General features: G+C 47.0%; 1 protein-coding gene across 11 annotated transcripts in view; it reads left to right on the top strand.

Annotated features, from left to right (window-relative positions):
- Window positions 1-16,958, top strand: part of SPECC1 (sperm antigen with calponin homology and coiled-coil domains 1) — a 249,111-nt gene that overhangs the window by 206,718 nt on the left and 25,435 nt on the right. For 5 of the 11 annotated variants that reach the window (XM_036296313.1, XM_036296312.1, XM_036296308.1 and 2 more), the window contains exons 12-13: window positions 1,083-1,193; window positions 2,749-2,851. In XM_036296313.1, coding sequence (XP_036152206.1) covers window positions 1,083-1,193; window positions 2,749-2,851 — 214 coding nt within the window. Of the gene's footprint in view, window positions 1-1,082; window positions 1,194-1,427; window positions 1,510-2,748; window positions 2,852-14,759; window positions 14,878-16,958 lie in introns of those variants that run through there. The other 6 variants (XM_036296309.1, XM_036296310.1, XM_036296317.1 and 3 more) reach the window with 5 other exon arrangements.

A 16,958-nucleotide genomic window follows, 5' to 3' on the forward strand; every position in this document is an offset into this window, starting at 1 on the left:
TAGGTAGCTCTGTTTTTAAAAGAAAACTTTTTGGTAAATGTTTAGTCATCCATTTATACAGAAACTCTTTCCCAAATACTCATTTCAGTCTTCCCTCGTTTGTCAGGCCTAGACATTCATCTCTAGGAAATGGAGTAAGCCCAGGCCAGGCACAGCAAACACAGGCAGCGTCACCAGAACTTCATAGTTAACAGAAACTTGGGGGTTTGAGTTTACAGATGTGTCAAATAGAAGGAAAGGCAGGCATCACATTATACAAGAAAACTTTAATTCAAGTATAAAGTTTTCCTTAAAACCTCCCTACCTTGATGCAGATTGTCACAGTCTAGAATCATCCCATTACTCCTTTTAAATCATTTAAAATATCTTTATTAAATATTGGATGGATACAAAAGAATAAAATATGTGTAAGGTATAAGGAACATCAGCCCGATGGAGAGCAACCTGGACACCACCTTCCAGGCTAAGGAAAAGGAAATTAACACTTTTGAACTTCCCGTCAGCCCCTGCCATTTGCAGCACCTCCTGTCCCTTCCTCGCCCTCCTCCGAGGTCACCACCATTCTGAACTTTGTGTGTTTTTCTTTACAGTTTCTCCATGTATTTTGTGTACCCAGACAATACAAATAGTATATCAATTAAATTGCATATTTAAAATTTATTTATTTAATCCTCACCTGAGGATATTTATATATTGATTTTTAGAAAAAGAGGACAAGAGAGAGATAGGGAGAGAGACCAATGTTGAGAGAAACCAACGTGAGAGTTTTGCCTCCCATACTAGCCCCAAGCGGGCATCAAATCCAAAATCTAGGTATGTACCCTGACCAGGAATCAAACCCATACCCTTTTGGTGTCTGGGATGATGTTCCAACCAACTGAGCCACCTGGCCAGGGCATATTTGCAACTTTGGAAACATAAAAACATTGTTGAAGTTTCTTAATTCAAAATGTTCTTGCTATTCATTCAAGTTATTACATACATCTGTAATTCATTGGTTTTTTTATTGCTATATAGTATTCTATTATGTAAATATACCCAGTTTATCCATTTTCCTGATGATGTACATTGGTTGTTTCCAGTGTTTGCTGTTATAAGAAGTGCTGCTGTTGTTACCAGAGATTGGACTTCGGTTCAGGAACCTCGGTACTTGAGTTCTGGCTAAGAAAGAATTCAGAGCCAAGACTCAAACTGTAAGAGGAAGTTTATTTAGACAATCACAGAGGCAGAATAAGTGAGCTGTAGAAGGGGCAGGAAACAAGTTACAGAGGCAAACGAAGGGCCCTTGGAGCTCAAGGAGGAGAGAGGCAAGGAAACCAGTGGGGAAACCAGTGCTCCCTAGAGAGGGCCTTGCTGGTCCTCCATCCTAAGGGCTTTCAGGGGAAGTCCCAGGGGAGGATCTCAATAAATATTTGTCACCTTTCCAGGTGTGCCCTTTCAGGGTCATGGTCTCCACTGATGGGTTGGCACCAGGGCAAGGGGTCATTTGTCATTGTAGCTGGTCCTAAGGTCAGTCGCTTGTCTGGTTTTGCTGCTTTTCTGGGCCTGAAACAGAAACACAACTGATGTTATCCCTAGGGGTTAACGCTAAGGGATTGGTCATGCAAGGGCCCACACGGAGTTGCATGAAGCCACTTTTTGGCCTCTTGTTCCTCCTGCAAGGGGGTCTACGCATGATTAGTGACATGCCACGGGAGGAAAGGTCAGGGGAGGGTCCGAGCTGCATGACCAGGGATATGCTGGGGAGGAAAGTCACTTGGGGCGAGGTCCTTGTTTTCCCAGTTTTGCCTTTGCTAGGCACCGGGGCCTTTCTGCCCTGGAGACCTTCTGTACCGGGCCCATCGCCCTTGCTCTCCTCGTGCCTGTCTGACTGCCCACCACACTGCTGTGAACATCTTGTGCCGTGATGATGCACACGCCGAGGAGTAAATCCTGCTGCTCTCACGTTGTCGCTGCGACAGTTGACACTCCAGAGAGGCCCTGCCCTATCCCTGCTCTCCTACACGCGGTGCCGGGAAATCGCGGGCTGTTCCAGTGGGATGGGAATATAATCCCCCTTCCCTGGCTGCCTCATGGAAGAAACCGTGTGACCTTAAGTCCCTTTCAGTATTTGGGAATTTTAGGCAGCATAACATTGCCGTAGACGTTTATAGAAAAATCGAGGATGGGCACTTGAGCCCTTGCTCCTGGAAGATCACTTCCTGTGGTAAATGGGGCTCAGGGCTGAGTGACTGCCCAAGAACAGAGGAGCAGGCGTGTCTCCTGTGGAGTTTGAAAGCCCCCTTTTGAGTAATTGTTAGACTTTGCCTTTCACCTCCATTCCCAGCATCTCCCCCACACGCAGCCAGTCCCGTGTTTTTAAAGGCCCTTCTCACCTGCCTGTTAGGTGACACGCAGACGTAAGTGGGGCCCTGCCACGCGAGTTTTTCCGTAGGTATCTTTCATTAAAATGATACCGTACTTAGGTAAAAAAGTAAAAGGCTAGATGGCAAGAGCAGCAGATGGACTTAAAAATTTTTCAAAACCTATTTATAGACTTCAATAGTCAAGAAAGACAATCTAATTTTTCTTTCATACCCTGAGACATAAAAATGTATTGCTAATGTGACTGATTTGGTTGTTTTTCTTTGGCGTTTACTGAGATAACCTAGACTCCTGCCTTTCTAATATGATTACTTATTTCTTACATAGTTGAGGGCTCTAAACATTAGCACCTTCTCTTTACTGTGTGCTCCTCTCTCTAACCAGTGTGGAAAGGAGAGACCCTCTGGCTGCGCTGGCCCGGGAGTACGGCGGCTCGAAGCGCAATGCTCTGCTGAAATGGTGCCAGAAGAAGACAGAAGGCTACGCGGTAAGGGGTGTGCACCTGCTTCCCAGCAGCTCTGGCACTAGCCGTCCAAGCCCGTGTGTGTTCTGTGTATTCCTGTGCTCGTCTAGGCCAGTGTGCGTGGCGTTGCCATCCGTCAGGGCTGCCAGGGTTGCCGTTGTGCGCGGCCCAGAGGTTTCCAGACGGAGGCCGGTGGGGTGGGAGCCAGTCCACTCCAGCCACCTCACCGCGTCCTGAAGTGCAGAACTGCGTGTCCGGTGGAAGGGCTCCTCCTCTTTGCTCAGAGGAGAGGTAACCTCCCCAGCAGCACCCAGCAGGCCGCTCCGACCTAAGGCACAGCTTTCGCGGAATCATCTTCCCAAAAGGGACCCTTTTCCTAATTCCCATCGAGGTCCCGCCTCTCTGAGCCCTCAGCATTTCTCTGCTACTTGAAGAGTTGTTTGCATTTAGTTTAGGAATTTCCGTTTACCAGGACAATGTTTTCTGTGAAAGTTAGACAAGAAAGTAATATCTGATGTAATGTAAGCTTTTTCATCAGGAGCCGCCATACACAAAGATAAAGTGCATCAGCACAGTTTCGTGAACAGCCTCACTCACATGCAGAAATCCAGCACCGCCCGTCCCCAGCCCCTCCCGACGCCGGACATAGCTGTCCCCCGGTTGTCTCCCTCGGAGCTTTCTACAAAAGCTCGCACCCCTACGTGCTAATTTAGTTTTGCCTGCATTTGAACTTTATAAAGTGAAATTTTAAACTGTAATATTGCACCTGCCATTTTGGGAGGATTTTGTATTTTAATGATCAGATGATCAAAATGAGATTTCTGCTCCACCATTGGTGGGGGTGTGCATGAATGCCGCCTCTGGGGAGGGAAGTATGTGTCAGGAATCTCAAAAATGAGTATGCCCTTTAGCTCAGGAATCGTGTTTCAAGAAAGTAACTGTGAATGCCTATGAAGATAGAATTTTGAACAAGTTGATTATAGTTTTATTTATTTAAAGTTATTTTTAAAGAACTGGAAATAAGACAGATTTCTAACAATAGGGGAATCAAGCTTAAAAATCTTGCTTTGTGCAAATACATGTAAAGGAACGAGAAAAAGTGTGCCCATTATATTAAGTCAACAGATTCTAAAGCAGTATAGTATGCTTCCAATTCTGTAAAGGTAATTTATCTAAATGTTATACTAACATTGACAGTGGTTATCACTGGATGAGTACTTAAATTTTATTCATGCTTTCCTGTGAATTTTTCATTATTAATGAAAATGCAATTTTTAATTGCAACTTTTTAAATGAAAAAAGCCAGATCCAAAAGGCTACATACTATATGGTTTCCTTTATATGAAATGTCCAGTGTGGGCAAAGTAAATTAGAGGCTGAAGGAGGGAGGCCAGGAAGTGACTGGGCACAGGGTTTCTTTAGGGGTGATATAAATGTTCTGGAATTAGTGATGTTGGTTGTATGACCTGTGACTGTACTAAACGCTACTGAATTGTTCATTTTAAAAGGGTAAGCTCACCTGGCTGGCATGGCTATGAACCAGGAGGTCACGGTTTGATTCCCGGTCATGACACATGCCCGGGTTGTGCATCGGGCCTCTAGTACAGGATAATTAAACCAGATCTTTCTGAGGAAACTTTGAAATTGGAAGAACAAGGCACCTTAAGGCATCACAGTGTACAGAACGGGCTTGGGAGCCTGCAGGGTAGGCCCGTCCACTTCTCTGCTGGCCACTTCATAGCCATGTGGCAAGTCAATTTTTATAACAGCATCTTTTTAATTAAAATATAAACATAAATGACTGATAAAACTTTTTCAGAAAAAGTGACACTTTCCCAAATAATGTCCTTACCCTGATTTGCACATACTATAACTCAGAATCTTTTCACTTTGGCCTGGCCCAGTCTTTTTAAAGACTGTAAAAATGAATGTTTTATATCATCAGAGCTCTGCCATTTGAGGTAATGAAATAGAGGAATGTCTGGTACACTGGATTTAAGTCCTGCAACCACACGTTTCATAAATGAGCTTGATTGGAGACAGCCACCTGGTCGCTCACTCATTGCCTGTAGCTGCTTTTATACTGCAACTGTACGGGCGTGTAAAACTATAACCTTTAAAGCCAAAACTCTCCTCTACCTGGGCCTGTACGGAAGTTGACTGGCCCCTCCCTTAGATAAATATGTACACAGTATCTCCTGTTGTTCACATCACATTTGGTTCTTGCATCTCTGATTGTAAGAAGCAAATGTTCAGATAGCAAGAGACTTAAAAATTTATCTGAATTCGTTTGGTTTCTGTTGCAAGAAATGGTCTAGGAGGGGCTAGCGCTCACAAAGGCATAAGTAAGTTATCTTGGAACCTGCTTTTAGCCAACTAGCTAGGAGCTACATATTCTTCCCTGTTCGAGAAGAAAGCAGCCTTTGTATTCTTCAAAGCAAATCTTATTTTGCATCTGGAAAGAGCACCCATGTAGCTGGCCAAGTTCTGTTTTTCTGTCTCCGCGTTCCCACAGGCGAGCACTCGCACATGCGCGTCCAAGGGCAAGCGGCCTGCGCAGTGCAGGCCATTTGGGGCTCTAGTTGTTTTCTTTCTGGAGACAGGTCCCTTGAGAGCTACATGCACAATTCAAAGAATGTAAAATGCTTTGTTTTATTTATTGTCGTGAAAGTGGTTCTCTTCTGACCTCATCGTAAAGATAGATTCTCAGTAAACGTGAATGTCATTATTGGCCTCTACTCTGCTGAGGCCCTTTTTCACCCACCGTCTCAGCTTCTGCAGCTGCTTATGACACACAGTGATTTAAGCAGACGCTTTATTTATGTAGACATTTTATTTATTTTTTATATTTTTATTGATTTCAGAGAGGAAGGGAGCGGGAGAGAGAAATAGAAACATCAATGATGAGAGAGAATCATTGATTGTCTTCCTCCTGCATGCCCCACACAGGGGATCCAGCCCACAACCCGGACATGTGCCCTGACCAGGAATCAAACCGTGACCTCCTGGTTCATAAGTCAACGCTCAACCACTGAGCCACGCCAGCCGGGCTGTGTAGACATTTTATTTATTTATTTTTTTAAATATATTTTATTGATTTTTTTACAGAGAGGAAGGGAGAGGCATAGAGAGCTAGAAACATCGATGAGAGAGAAACATCGATCAGCTGCCTCCTGCACACTCCCCACTGGGTATGTGCCCGCAACCAAGGTACATGCCCTTGACCGGAATCGAACCTGGGACCCTTGAGTCCGCAGGCCGATGCTCTATCCATTGAGCCAAACCAGTCAGGGCTGTGTAGACATTTTAAATGGCACGAGGTATTGTCGTATATGCTAAGGCAAGTAGAGTTTATTTGGAAAGTAAAGATGAAAGGCTTTATTTCGCAAGCTGTGGTGGGACGTACCATCAGCTCTTGGCAATCCATAAATCCACTCAGCTGTATCTCCTGAGCCCCATGCTTATGAGCCCCTTTCCCATTCTCCGTTGTATGTGCGTGTATGAAGCTGTGAGGAATACTAAAGGGTGTGGAAATACCAGTGAAGTTGTTACACAGCAGACGGGGGGATCCTCCCACCTTCCTCTGTGGCACAGGCCAGAGGAGCAGCCCTCACGGACGTGCATAGCCTGAGCTGACCAGTCTGCCTCTTCCCAAGAGTTTGGAAGGAGAACTGGGAGCATGAGAAACGCAAAGACTAACACAGGCCAAATAAACAAGGTTTAAGTTTAGGGGCCGCAAAAAACCAAAAGCTTCAATTTTCATAGAAATGTAGGTTTATTTCAATAGAGACCTGCTGAATACAAAGGGCTGAAATAAATGAGTCATCATTAACATAAAATAATAGAACATTTTAATAAAAATTAATATTTTTTTGAACATTAACTTACCAGACACCGAATAACTGCACAAATTAATAAGCGTAATGCAACTAAACCTATTTTTCTTGTTCTCCGAAAATGAAATATTTCCTGTTGCACACACCAAACAAGTCAGTCCAAGACTAATGATGTGGCCATTGGCTGCTAAAATATTTGCTGCTAGTATTAGTGGAGAGAAATGGTGCACCTGCACATAAGGTGTGTAAGGGGATCAGGGCCTATCAGGGCCTTCCAGCTGCTGGCCAGAGCCTTCCTTCAATTCCGTGCTTCCCCCTGGTGGTCAGCACACGTCATAGCGAGTGATCGAACTCCTGGTCAAACTCCCAAGGTGACAATTTGCATATTAGGCTTTTTAATATATAGATTATGTATAACTGGATATTGTAAAAATTGAGTTATGAAATTTTTATTAAAATGTTTCTTACATACCATTATGTTGGCCATGGGCCGCGAGTTTGACATGTTTGGTCTAGAACACAGGACTCAGAGGCTGTTGGCAGCTTATTTCTCTACAGGAGAGTGAGTGACAGGCCTGAGATGGCTGTCCCCACAGAGGCTGTTTTCAGCGTCGGCCTTGATTGGCATCTGCTAACTTGGGTTTTAGGAGTGTGTCCACCATTCCCAACACGAGAGCGGCACACTGGGCCTGACTGGGTGGCACAGTGCGTGGTTTACGCAGAGCACCAGTCTCACCGGGAGGCAGTCTCTCCAGCTCGGCTGCCCTTGGGCTGGTGCTCGGCTGGTGCTGGGATGTCCCTTTATGCCTCTGTCTCTCGCTGTCTTTGATCCTGTGTCCCATGTCCTATTCCTTCCTTTCTTGTTTTGGTTCCTCCAGTATCTTCCTGAGAAAGACTCATGGAAGATAAAAGTTTATGACTTTGCATCTTTATTTACCCTGACACTTGATGGACTCATTGGATAAAATGTTTTAGGCCATAAAGTACTTTCCTTTATAATTTTGTAGGCATTGCCCCATTGCCTTTTAGTTTCCAGTGTGGCAGCAACAACAGAATCCTCCCAGTCCTTTGTGTGTAATGTGTTGTCTCCAGGGGCTTGCGGGCGACCCTGGCTGGTCCACATTCTAAAACTCCAGGGGGATGGGCCTCATCCGCCAGGCCCTCGCTGCACCTCCTCAATAAGATAACTCATGACTTAGTTTTCTTAAATGATTTTGTTGGTGATTTCTACTGTTTTCTTTCCAGAACTCCTCCTAGCCTGGTCCTCTAATTATATCTCTTTTCAACTTTTTTCCATTTCTTTATTTTGCAGTTTTGTTTGAGACACTTCCTTAACTTCATCTTCCCAAATCTATTAAATGTTTTATTTCTGCCATCGTGTTCTTGTATCATTTTAATTTTTAAATCTTTAATTGTGGTAAAATAAGCATAACAAAATTTACCATCTTAACCATTTTTAAGTGTACAATGCACTAGTTCTAAGGATACTCACATTGTTTTGCAACAATCTCTAGAACTTTCTCCTCTTGCAAAACTGAAACTCTGTACCCATTAAGCAACAACTCCCCGTTCCCTTGACAACCACCATTCTACTTTCTCTTTCTATGAAGCTGACTACTTTAGGCACCTCATATATGTGGAATCATGCAGTTATTTGTCCTTTTGTGACTGGCTTATTTCACTGAACACAATGTCCTCAAGGTTCATCCATGTCATAGCACATGTCAAAATCTTTTTTTAATCCTCACTGAGGATATGGTTTTGATTTTTAGAGAGAAAGAAGAAGGAGAGAGAGCGCACGCGCACGAGAGAGACAGAGAGAGAGAGAGAGAGAGAGAGAGAGAGAGAGAGAGAGAGAGAGAGAGAGAGAGAGATACATCGATTGGTTGCCTCCCGTGTGCACTCCAGCAGTATCGAACCCACAGCCTAACTTTAGCCCTGACCAGGAATCAAGCTTTTGGTGTACAGGATGACACTGCAACCAACTGAGCCAATCTGCCAACTTTACCTGGAAGTCTCAGAATTTGTTAGACCTTAAACGTATTAACTCTCAGCCCTGACCGGGTGGAGTGTCATCCCACACACCAAAAGGTAGCAGGTTCAATTCCCGGTCAGCGCACATACCATTTCAGGTTTGATCCCAAGTTGGGGTGCATATGGGAAGCAACCAGTCAATGTTTCTCTCTCACATCAATGTTTCTCTCTCTCTCTCTCTTTCTTTCCCTCTCTCTCTCTCTCTCTCTCTCTCTTCCTAAAAAAGAAAACAACAACAAAAAAAACAAAAAAAATACCAATAAGAAACATAGCCTTGCCCTAGCCAGTTTGGCTCAGTGGAAACAGCATCGTTCTGCGGACTGAAGGGTCCCAGGTTTGATTCTGGTCAAGGGCACATGCCTGGGTTCGATCCCCAGTGTGGGACTTGCAGAAAGCAGCTAATCAATGATTCTTTCTCATCATTGATGTTTCTATCTCTCCCTTTCTCTTCCTCTCTGAAATCAATAAAAAAATATATATTTAAAAAGAAACACATATCCTTGAGTGAGGATTTAAATATATATGTACAAATACGTACATATACATATACATATACGTATACATATACATATACATTAGGGGCCCATTGCACAAATTTGTGCACCTTGAAAGGAACTATGGGCCGCGAGGCTGGGGTGAGCATAGGGCCAGGGCTCAGCCCATCCTCCATGCCCCCACCCCGCCCCTCCCACCATGGCCCCCGGTCCCCAGTCTGCCGGCAGCCCTGCTCCCACTGCCGCCACTCCCATGTGCTGATGGTGCCGGCCCCACCCACACCCATTGATGGTGTAGAGCGATTGGGGCCGGTGCCAGCAGCGGGTGTGAGTGAGGCTGGCGCTGTCAGTGGGTGTGAATGGCGGCGGCTGCCCTGATCACTCCTCAGGAGCAGGGGGAAGTGGAGAAGCCCTCAGGGGCGATCGGGGCTGGAAGCTGCAGCTCACACCCATTGACAGCGCTGAGCGATTAGGACCAGCTCCAGCGCCGGCTGTGGGTGCAAGCAGGGTCAGTGCCAGCAGTGGGTGTGAGCGCCGGGCAGGACCATGGCGCACAGGAGCAAAGAATTTTCAGTAACCACCAGATGCTCTCCCTGATGACAGCCACCAGCCTTGGTCTGGCGCCCCACTCACCTGCTCCATTATCCTGCCCCTGCCAGCACCCGCCATGTTCCGCACGCGCCCCCTGATGGTCAGCACACGTCATAGTGACTGGTTGTTCAGTTGTTCCGCCGTTCGGTCTATTTGTATATTAGCCTTTTTAAAAATACATAAATATTCCCCAACTTTTCCTGAATATTCTGAATCTTTATTGATTCAGAGAGGAAGGGAGAGGGAGAGAAATATAGAAATATCAATGATGAGAGAGAATCATTGATCGGCTGTTTCCTGCATGTCTCCCACTGGGGATTGAGCCCACAACCCAGGCATGTGTCCCTGACTGGAATCGAACCCAGGACCCTTCAGTGCTCAGGCCAACACTCTATCCACTGAGCCAGACCAGCTAGGGCATATTAGCCTTTTATTATATAGAATATATAGATATACATATATTTTTTAATCCAGAAATAGGACAGTCGTATCAGATTACTTTTGGCATTTGTTGAGCAATCCATAAGGTGTTTTCTCTTTTAACCCATTTATGAACTATGTATGTATTACATTATATGTTTATTTCCTCGTTGAGGAACCATTCTTAGATTCCTGGGAGCAGAATTCCAACTTAGTCGTCGTACCTGCTATCTAGTATGGCATATTATTCCTGGGGGAATCTCTGCTAGTAATAAAGGGACTTGGCTTTTGCTTGGTTTAGGTATGAATGAAGTTTTGTGTTAATAAGACCTGATTTTTTTGGTTATAATGTTAGCAAGCAAAAAAAACCCCAATCAAACAAACCCTATCATGTGGACATAGCAAAAAAAAATTCAGTCGTGTTTGCCGCCTTCTCCAGCACGCCTGGGGGATCGGCTCTCTGCCAGGAGGTACCTGTCACACTCTGGGGCACAAGACTCTGACGCTGCCTCTGACAAATGGCAGCCTGGACTTTCCTGAAATTTTGCCTGGGAGAAGTTGGGGAACCTCTCATTTAGAAGTTTCTATTTTGCCTGGCCAGTGTGGCTCAAGGGTTGAGCATCAACCCATGAACCAGGAGGTCACAGTTCGATTCCCAGTCAGGGCACATGCCCAGGTTGTGGGCTTGATCCCCAGTAGGGGGCATGCAGGAGGCAGCCGATCAATGATTCTCTCTCATCATTGATGTTTCTCTCTCTCCCTTTCTCTTCCTGTCTGAAATCAACAAAAACATATTTTTAAAAAATGGAAGTTTCAGTTTTCCTGTTACCTAGAAGTGATGGACTTACATTTTCCTTGAACCGCATGCCCTTTGTATGGATAAGTCTTTGCACGGACCTCCTGGTTATGCGGAGGGAAAGCGGGGCCCACGTGGTGCCCGGGACCCAGCGTGCATGGCCCAGGCTGCCGGCGCTGTCGGTGAGGCCCGCTGGGCCTGAGGGGGGCGTCAGTGCGTGGCCAGCTGATCCATTGACATCCGAGTGAGGTGCATTGAAGTCTCTTCCTTTGATTGTGTTTTTTGTCAAAACATTTCATTTCTAAGAGTTTTTGCTCTAGATATTTTGAAACCAGACTTAAGGGTTTGTGGCTCTTACATTTTCTTGGTAGGTTTTACCTTTTATATCAGTTAAACCATTTGACTAAAAGTGTACATGTTTATACTGATATCACTGTCCCATTTCTGTCCAGCTTTTATCGTGTGATGTATCATTATACTTTATTCAGTCTTTCCTGCGTTGCTTGCTGTAGGTGTGCTTCTTATAGTTTAGCTTTATGTGTAACCTGAAAATTCCTCTAACAGGATTTAGCCATTCACATTTCTTGTAGCTTATTAGTGTATATTTTGTCTTATTTCAGCTACCTTGTTTTATTTTTTAGTATACTTTTTTTTAAACATATTTTTAAATATATTTTATTGATTTTTTACAGAGAGGAAGGGAGAGAGATAGAGAGTTAGAAGCATCGATGAGAGAGAAACATCGATCGGCTGCCTCCTGCACACTCCCCACTGGGGATGTGCCCGCAACCAAGGTACATGCCCTGGACCGGAATCGAACCCGGGACCCTTCCATCCGCAGGCCGACGCTCTATCCACTGAGCCAAACTGGTTAGGGCAATTTTTTAGTATACTTTTATAACTGGTTTTCTTTTTCCTGACTTCCTCGCCTACCTGGTGAGGCATGTGGTTGAAGGTGGGGAAGCTCAGACATCCTTGCCTAAGAATCTGAGTGGCAGATGGGTGATCATGTGAAGTTTAAAGCTACAGTCAGTTCTTATCAAATTGGAGTATTCATTTTCCATCAAAATCAAAGTTTTAACATGTAGGGCTAAAGAAGCCAGTGGAATTAATGTCAGTGGCATTAGTATCTTCACCTCCCTCCGTCTCCAGAACCTTTCCATCTCCTCAGGCTGAAACTCTGTCCCCATTCAGCATACCATCGCCCTCCCCCTGCCCCCAGCCCAGGCACCTTCCCTTCTGCTTCACTTCTGTGAATGTACTGATTCCAGGGGCCTCATCTGAGTGGAGTCACACAGCATCTGGCCTCCTGTGTCCAGCCTGTTACACTTAGCACCGCATCCTTGCGGTCCATCTGTGCTGTAGTTCCTCAGCCATTCAACACCCTAGTGGGTCCTCCTGGGTGAACTTACAGCAGGGCCGCCCCAGTCTCCCAGAAGCACAGCTCTGCAGACCACTCACCACCATGGCTTTGAAACGTCGCACGGCCCTGCAGACTGAACTAGACCCATGTTTGCAGTCTGTGGGAGGGTCTCCTTTCTCACATGGGAAGGTAGCTGCTCTGTATTTCCTCTCTGTCTCAGAGGTACAGAAGGCAGTCCCCTCCACCCCACCCCAAGCACCACTACGGGAAGGCCTGGGAGAGCAAACCTTCCCTGCCCTGAAGGAAAGGGAGAGTGTTTGCTCACCCAGGACGGGGCTCCAGAGTTCTTTAAGTCATAAAGTAGGCGCTGAAGAACCGGAGGTAAGAGGGTAACAGGCAGGGAGCAGGTTGGAATGGAGGCTGGGCTAGGTTGAGCAGGACAGCAGGGACCCCACCCCCTCGCCCTGAAGGAGTGGCTGTTGGTCAGAGGCCCAGCGCAGGGCACATCTGGGAAGACCAGAATCCTGCAGGAGGGCTCAGCCCAGCCACCCTGGAGGCAGACGGAGTCACTGCCTTCTGCATTCTAAGGAAACGCTGGGGAACTGAGGGCGGGACCTGGCGAGCTTTAGAGAGAGCAGACTCCACTTACAGGTCTTGACACGAGTTAGCGGAGTCTTCTGCCTCGAGATGACTATTTAAAGGAAACATCGGCATCCTGATGTGGCCAGGGCACACTTTTCATGTGTGTAGAGCAGGGGTGGGCAAACTTTTTGACTCGAGGGCCACAATGGGTTCTTAAACTGGACCGGAGGCCGGGACAAAAGCATGGATAGAGTGTTTGTGTGAACTAATATAAATTCAAAGTAAACATCATTACATAAAAGGGTACGGTCTTTTTTTTTTTTAGTTTTATTCATTTCAAACGGGCCGGATCATCCGGCCCGCGGGCCGTAGTTCGCCCGCGGCTGGTGTAGAGTGTTGGGTGTCCTGCCAGCTTCAGGAAGTAAAAGCAGGTTTCCTCAGGGAGCCGGGTGAGAGTGTTTCTCCTGAGGCTGATTTCAGAGCTTTGTCTTCTCCCCGACTCCCAACCCCCTCCCTCCCCTCTCCGGGCCATTGGCCAGCGAGGCCAGCAGTTGGCTGCAGTGTGGCACCTCCACCGCCAAGCCCCTCTCCCATCCTCTGGGACGATGGGCCCAGAGTTCGCTCAGTGCTCTCAGTCCCCCAGGACGGCATGAGGGCTATGTAAGCAATCACAGCCTGGGAGCATCTGCAGGGTGTTTGTGCTGTTCTCTTATTCATGAAATGTTCATCTGGGAAAAGACGTTATCTAGCCACAGACGTATGACTTCAGACACTGAATCCCGTCTTTCTGGGAAGTGGGAGGTGAAGATTGTCTGTCCAGCATAAATTAAACTTGGTCTTGAAACTACATTCTGTAGAACAAATTATTTAGTTTTCATGTGTTGTAACTGGACAAACAGTGGGTCCGTACTGCCTGTCACTACTCGAGCCAATTAAGCAGAGACAGGGTTGAATCATACATGAGCATTTATTCCAATATTGCTGGCAGTATGGGAGAGGAGCAGGTTAGCCACAGAAATCTGCTCTGCAGCCCTCCATTAGGCAGCTGCTTATATGGCAAAGGGCAGTGTACAGATATGAAAAGGACTAGGGGCCTTCACAGGGCTTAGTGATGTGCAAGGGCTGGGGTTACAGGGGAAACAGTTAAAGGGAGTGCCAGGTGGGCAGTGAACAGGTAAGCAGGCTGGAGGTCTGCAAAGGCCTGCGGGTGTGCAAAACGGACTAGGGACCTTCAAAGGCCTGGCGACTCTGGCTTCTGCAGCTCAGTTGTTCATCTTTCCATGATGACAGGCAGCTCCAAATGGGGGGAAGGCTCCAGGGCAGCTGCAGCCAGGGTAGAACATGGCTCATATTTCTTACAGTTCTAGCTGGTTCCCCAGCATTCTGTTTCTGGCCCCTTGCAGTATTATTTTCGTAGTAAGCACATCCAAAAATATGGAAGCGCTGTTTCCCTTAAAACAGATTCTCGCTTACTAAAAATATTCCAGTTGGAATGCTGGAGCATCAGAGCGTGGAAAAGAACCACGCAGTTCTCTGAACTCTGTAGATCCTCCTAGGAATGTGTAGGGAGTGAGCAGCCATCATGTTGTGGGGTGGGGTGTCTAACGTACAGGTGGGGGACCTCTTCGAGGGCAGTTTGGTAGAATCCAGCGTAATTCATCCCACGTGTGTGCAGAGTCGTTACAGAAGACTGGAAACAGCGTAGGCAGCCCGTTGTATCCATTCTGTGATGACCTTTACGTGACCATTAGAAGAGAGCGAAGTAGCTGATGGTGAAAAATGAGCTAGTATTTCTTGACTATTCACCATATGACAGGTGCTGCTCCAGATGCTTCCCATGTGACGCGTGTAATGTGCACTGCATCCTGGGAGGGGCCTGCTCCATGCCCACTGTACGGGCGAGGAAACCATGGCATGAAGAGGGTACGTCAACGATCACACAGGTACAACTAGGAAGTGATCGCCAGGGTCTGTCTGGTTTCATAATCCATCTCTTAGTCTCTGAGCTTCACTCGTTCTGTGTGTTGTGAAGGCCCTATCTCATTAGATCTCCTAAGTGGAGGCAGAAAGCAGGATGCGTGCTACCGTTCGCATAAAAAGAGGAAGGAAGTGTGTGTGTGTGTGTGTGTGTGTGTGTGTGTGTGTGTGTGTGTGTGTGCGTTCGCGCAGAGGCCCCTAGCCACATGTGGCTCCTAAGCACGTATAAGGTGGTTTACTGAAGTTTAAATTTTACTTAATTTAAGCTAATTTTAATATTAAAATTAAATATTGGCTAGTGGCTATTGTATCAGACATGCAGGGTAAGGCTTATATGGAAAAGTGCAAAAAATCATTGTATCTTGTGGTTTTCAAACTCTAGCAAAAGCTCCGCAGACACTGTGGTTGGAAGACAGGTTCCACGCTGCTCATTTCAAAACCACTCCTACTCGCAGCTGCTTCATTAGATGAGGAGACTGAACGCCAGAGAGTGGGGGCCTGCCTGAAGGCGCAGTCACAGCTGCTGCAGGGGCAGGCAAGGGCCTGGGAGGGGGCGCTAGGCAACTCCATCTCTTCCTCCCCAGAGGGACTTGCCTCTCAGCTGCCAAGGCTGTATTCAATCAGATGATCAGCTCAAAGGAAACAAAAAACAGACTTTGCAGTGTTTTCAGGTCTCCACGTTCCAGACTCAGGCTTGTCATGCCCTGCCTGCTCCACTGTGTGGTGAGCCTGCGCCAGGGACCAGGCTGCGTGACGGTGTCTGCCCCTGGGCACCGCGCAGAGGCCTGGGGAAGCTGGCGGCTGTGGTTGCCCACTAAGCCATGATTGGCTCCACCTTCCGCCTGGAGAGCTGACCTGGGAGTTTCCTTCCTGTTTCCTTGGGTGACTGGTGAGAGATAGATCGTCTCAGCTAGGAGAAGGTGGCTTTAGGGTGCTAACGGATTACTGGGCCTAGAAAGTGGGTGATGGGATAATTCTAGGATGAGTGGAACCAGCATATCTTCATGACCTTTTTTAGAAAAAGTCAGGCAAGATGAGAGTCATGGGACCATGACCTTTTTTAGAAAAAGTAAGGCAAGATGACAAGTGAGAATAGTGAAAATGAGGTCATCAACTCAACAGAAAGGCTGTGGAGGGAAGCAGGCGGAGACAATTGCAGAAGAGTGTTTTTCCAGAATCTGGGGCGCGGCCTGGGTCTGACCTGGGGCCAGGCTGTGGCAGAGAGTCTTGGGAGCCAGGCCGAGGGGCGCAGAGGCTGCTTGGGCAGCTGTGGAGGACCCGCATCCCCAGGCTGAGCATTCATCCTGTGTGGGCGGCGCGAGGGCACTGGCGTGGGTGTAGGCCTAACTGGAAGGTTTAGAAGGCGTTGGGCTCGGGGCAGTTGCAGCGAAACCAGACCAGGGAGGAAACGGGGGACTCCAGTGTTTGTGAGAAGAAGAAGGAAGCGGGAAAGATACAGCTGCAGCCACTCTTCTGATGGCAACGCCCTGTGGGTTCTGCCTCCAGGGAGGGGTTGTGCGCCGTCCGCCTGCAGGTCCTGAGACGGAGCAGCCATTGTCGTTCAAGAGCTCCATCAACAGGCTGTTCTGCCCTTCCCTCGGACTCACGCCTGGTCCTCACCACGGGTGTAAGCGGGGCTGGGCCCACTCTTTTTCAGGCCTCAACCCTTAATTCCTTCAACGGGGATCAAACGAGGAAGAATCATTTTTTAAAAGTAAATTATTCTAAGTTAATCTCTAAATTTAATGCAATTCCAATGAAAACCCCAACAAGATGTCTTTATTCTTGAACTTAAAACAAGTGAAAATTCACCTGGAAAGACAAACCAGTAAGCACAGCCAAGGTCGTTCTGAGAAAGAGTAACAGTGAAGGTGGATGCCCTCGGGCGGCCGCGGAGCTGCAGTGGAAAGGCCGCCCCCTCCTGCCCGCTCTCCCACCTTCGGTTCCGGGATGGAGAGCACAAGCCGTGCCTTAGGCCTGAGCGGGCCTGTAGCTCGTGTGTAAGAGGAGAAGTTATTTCATTAATTAGATTGAGTAG

This window comes from Myotis myotis, unplaced genomic scaffold (genome assembly GCF_014108235.1).
Source record: "Myotis myotis isolate mMyoMyo1 unplaced genomic scaffold, mMyoMyo1.p scaffold_m19_p_29, whole genome shotgun sequence".
Taxonomy (NCBI): domain Eukaryota; kingdom Metazoa; phylum Chordata; class Mammalia; order Chiroptera; family Vespertilionidae; genus Myotis; species Myotis myotis.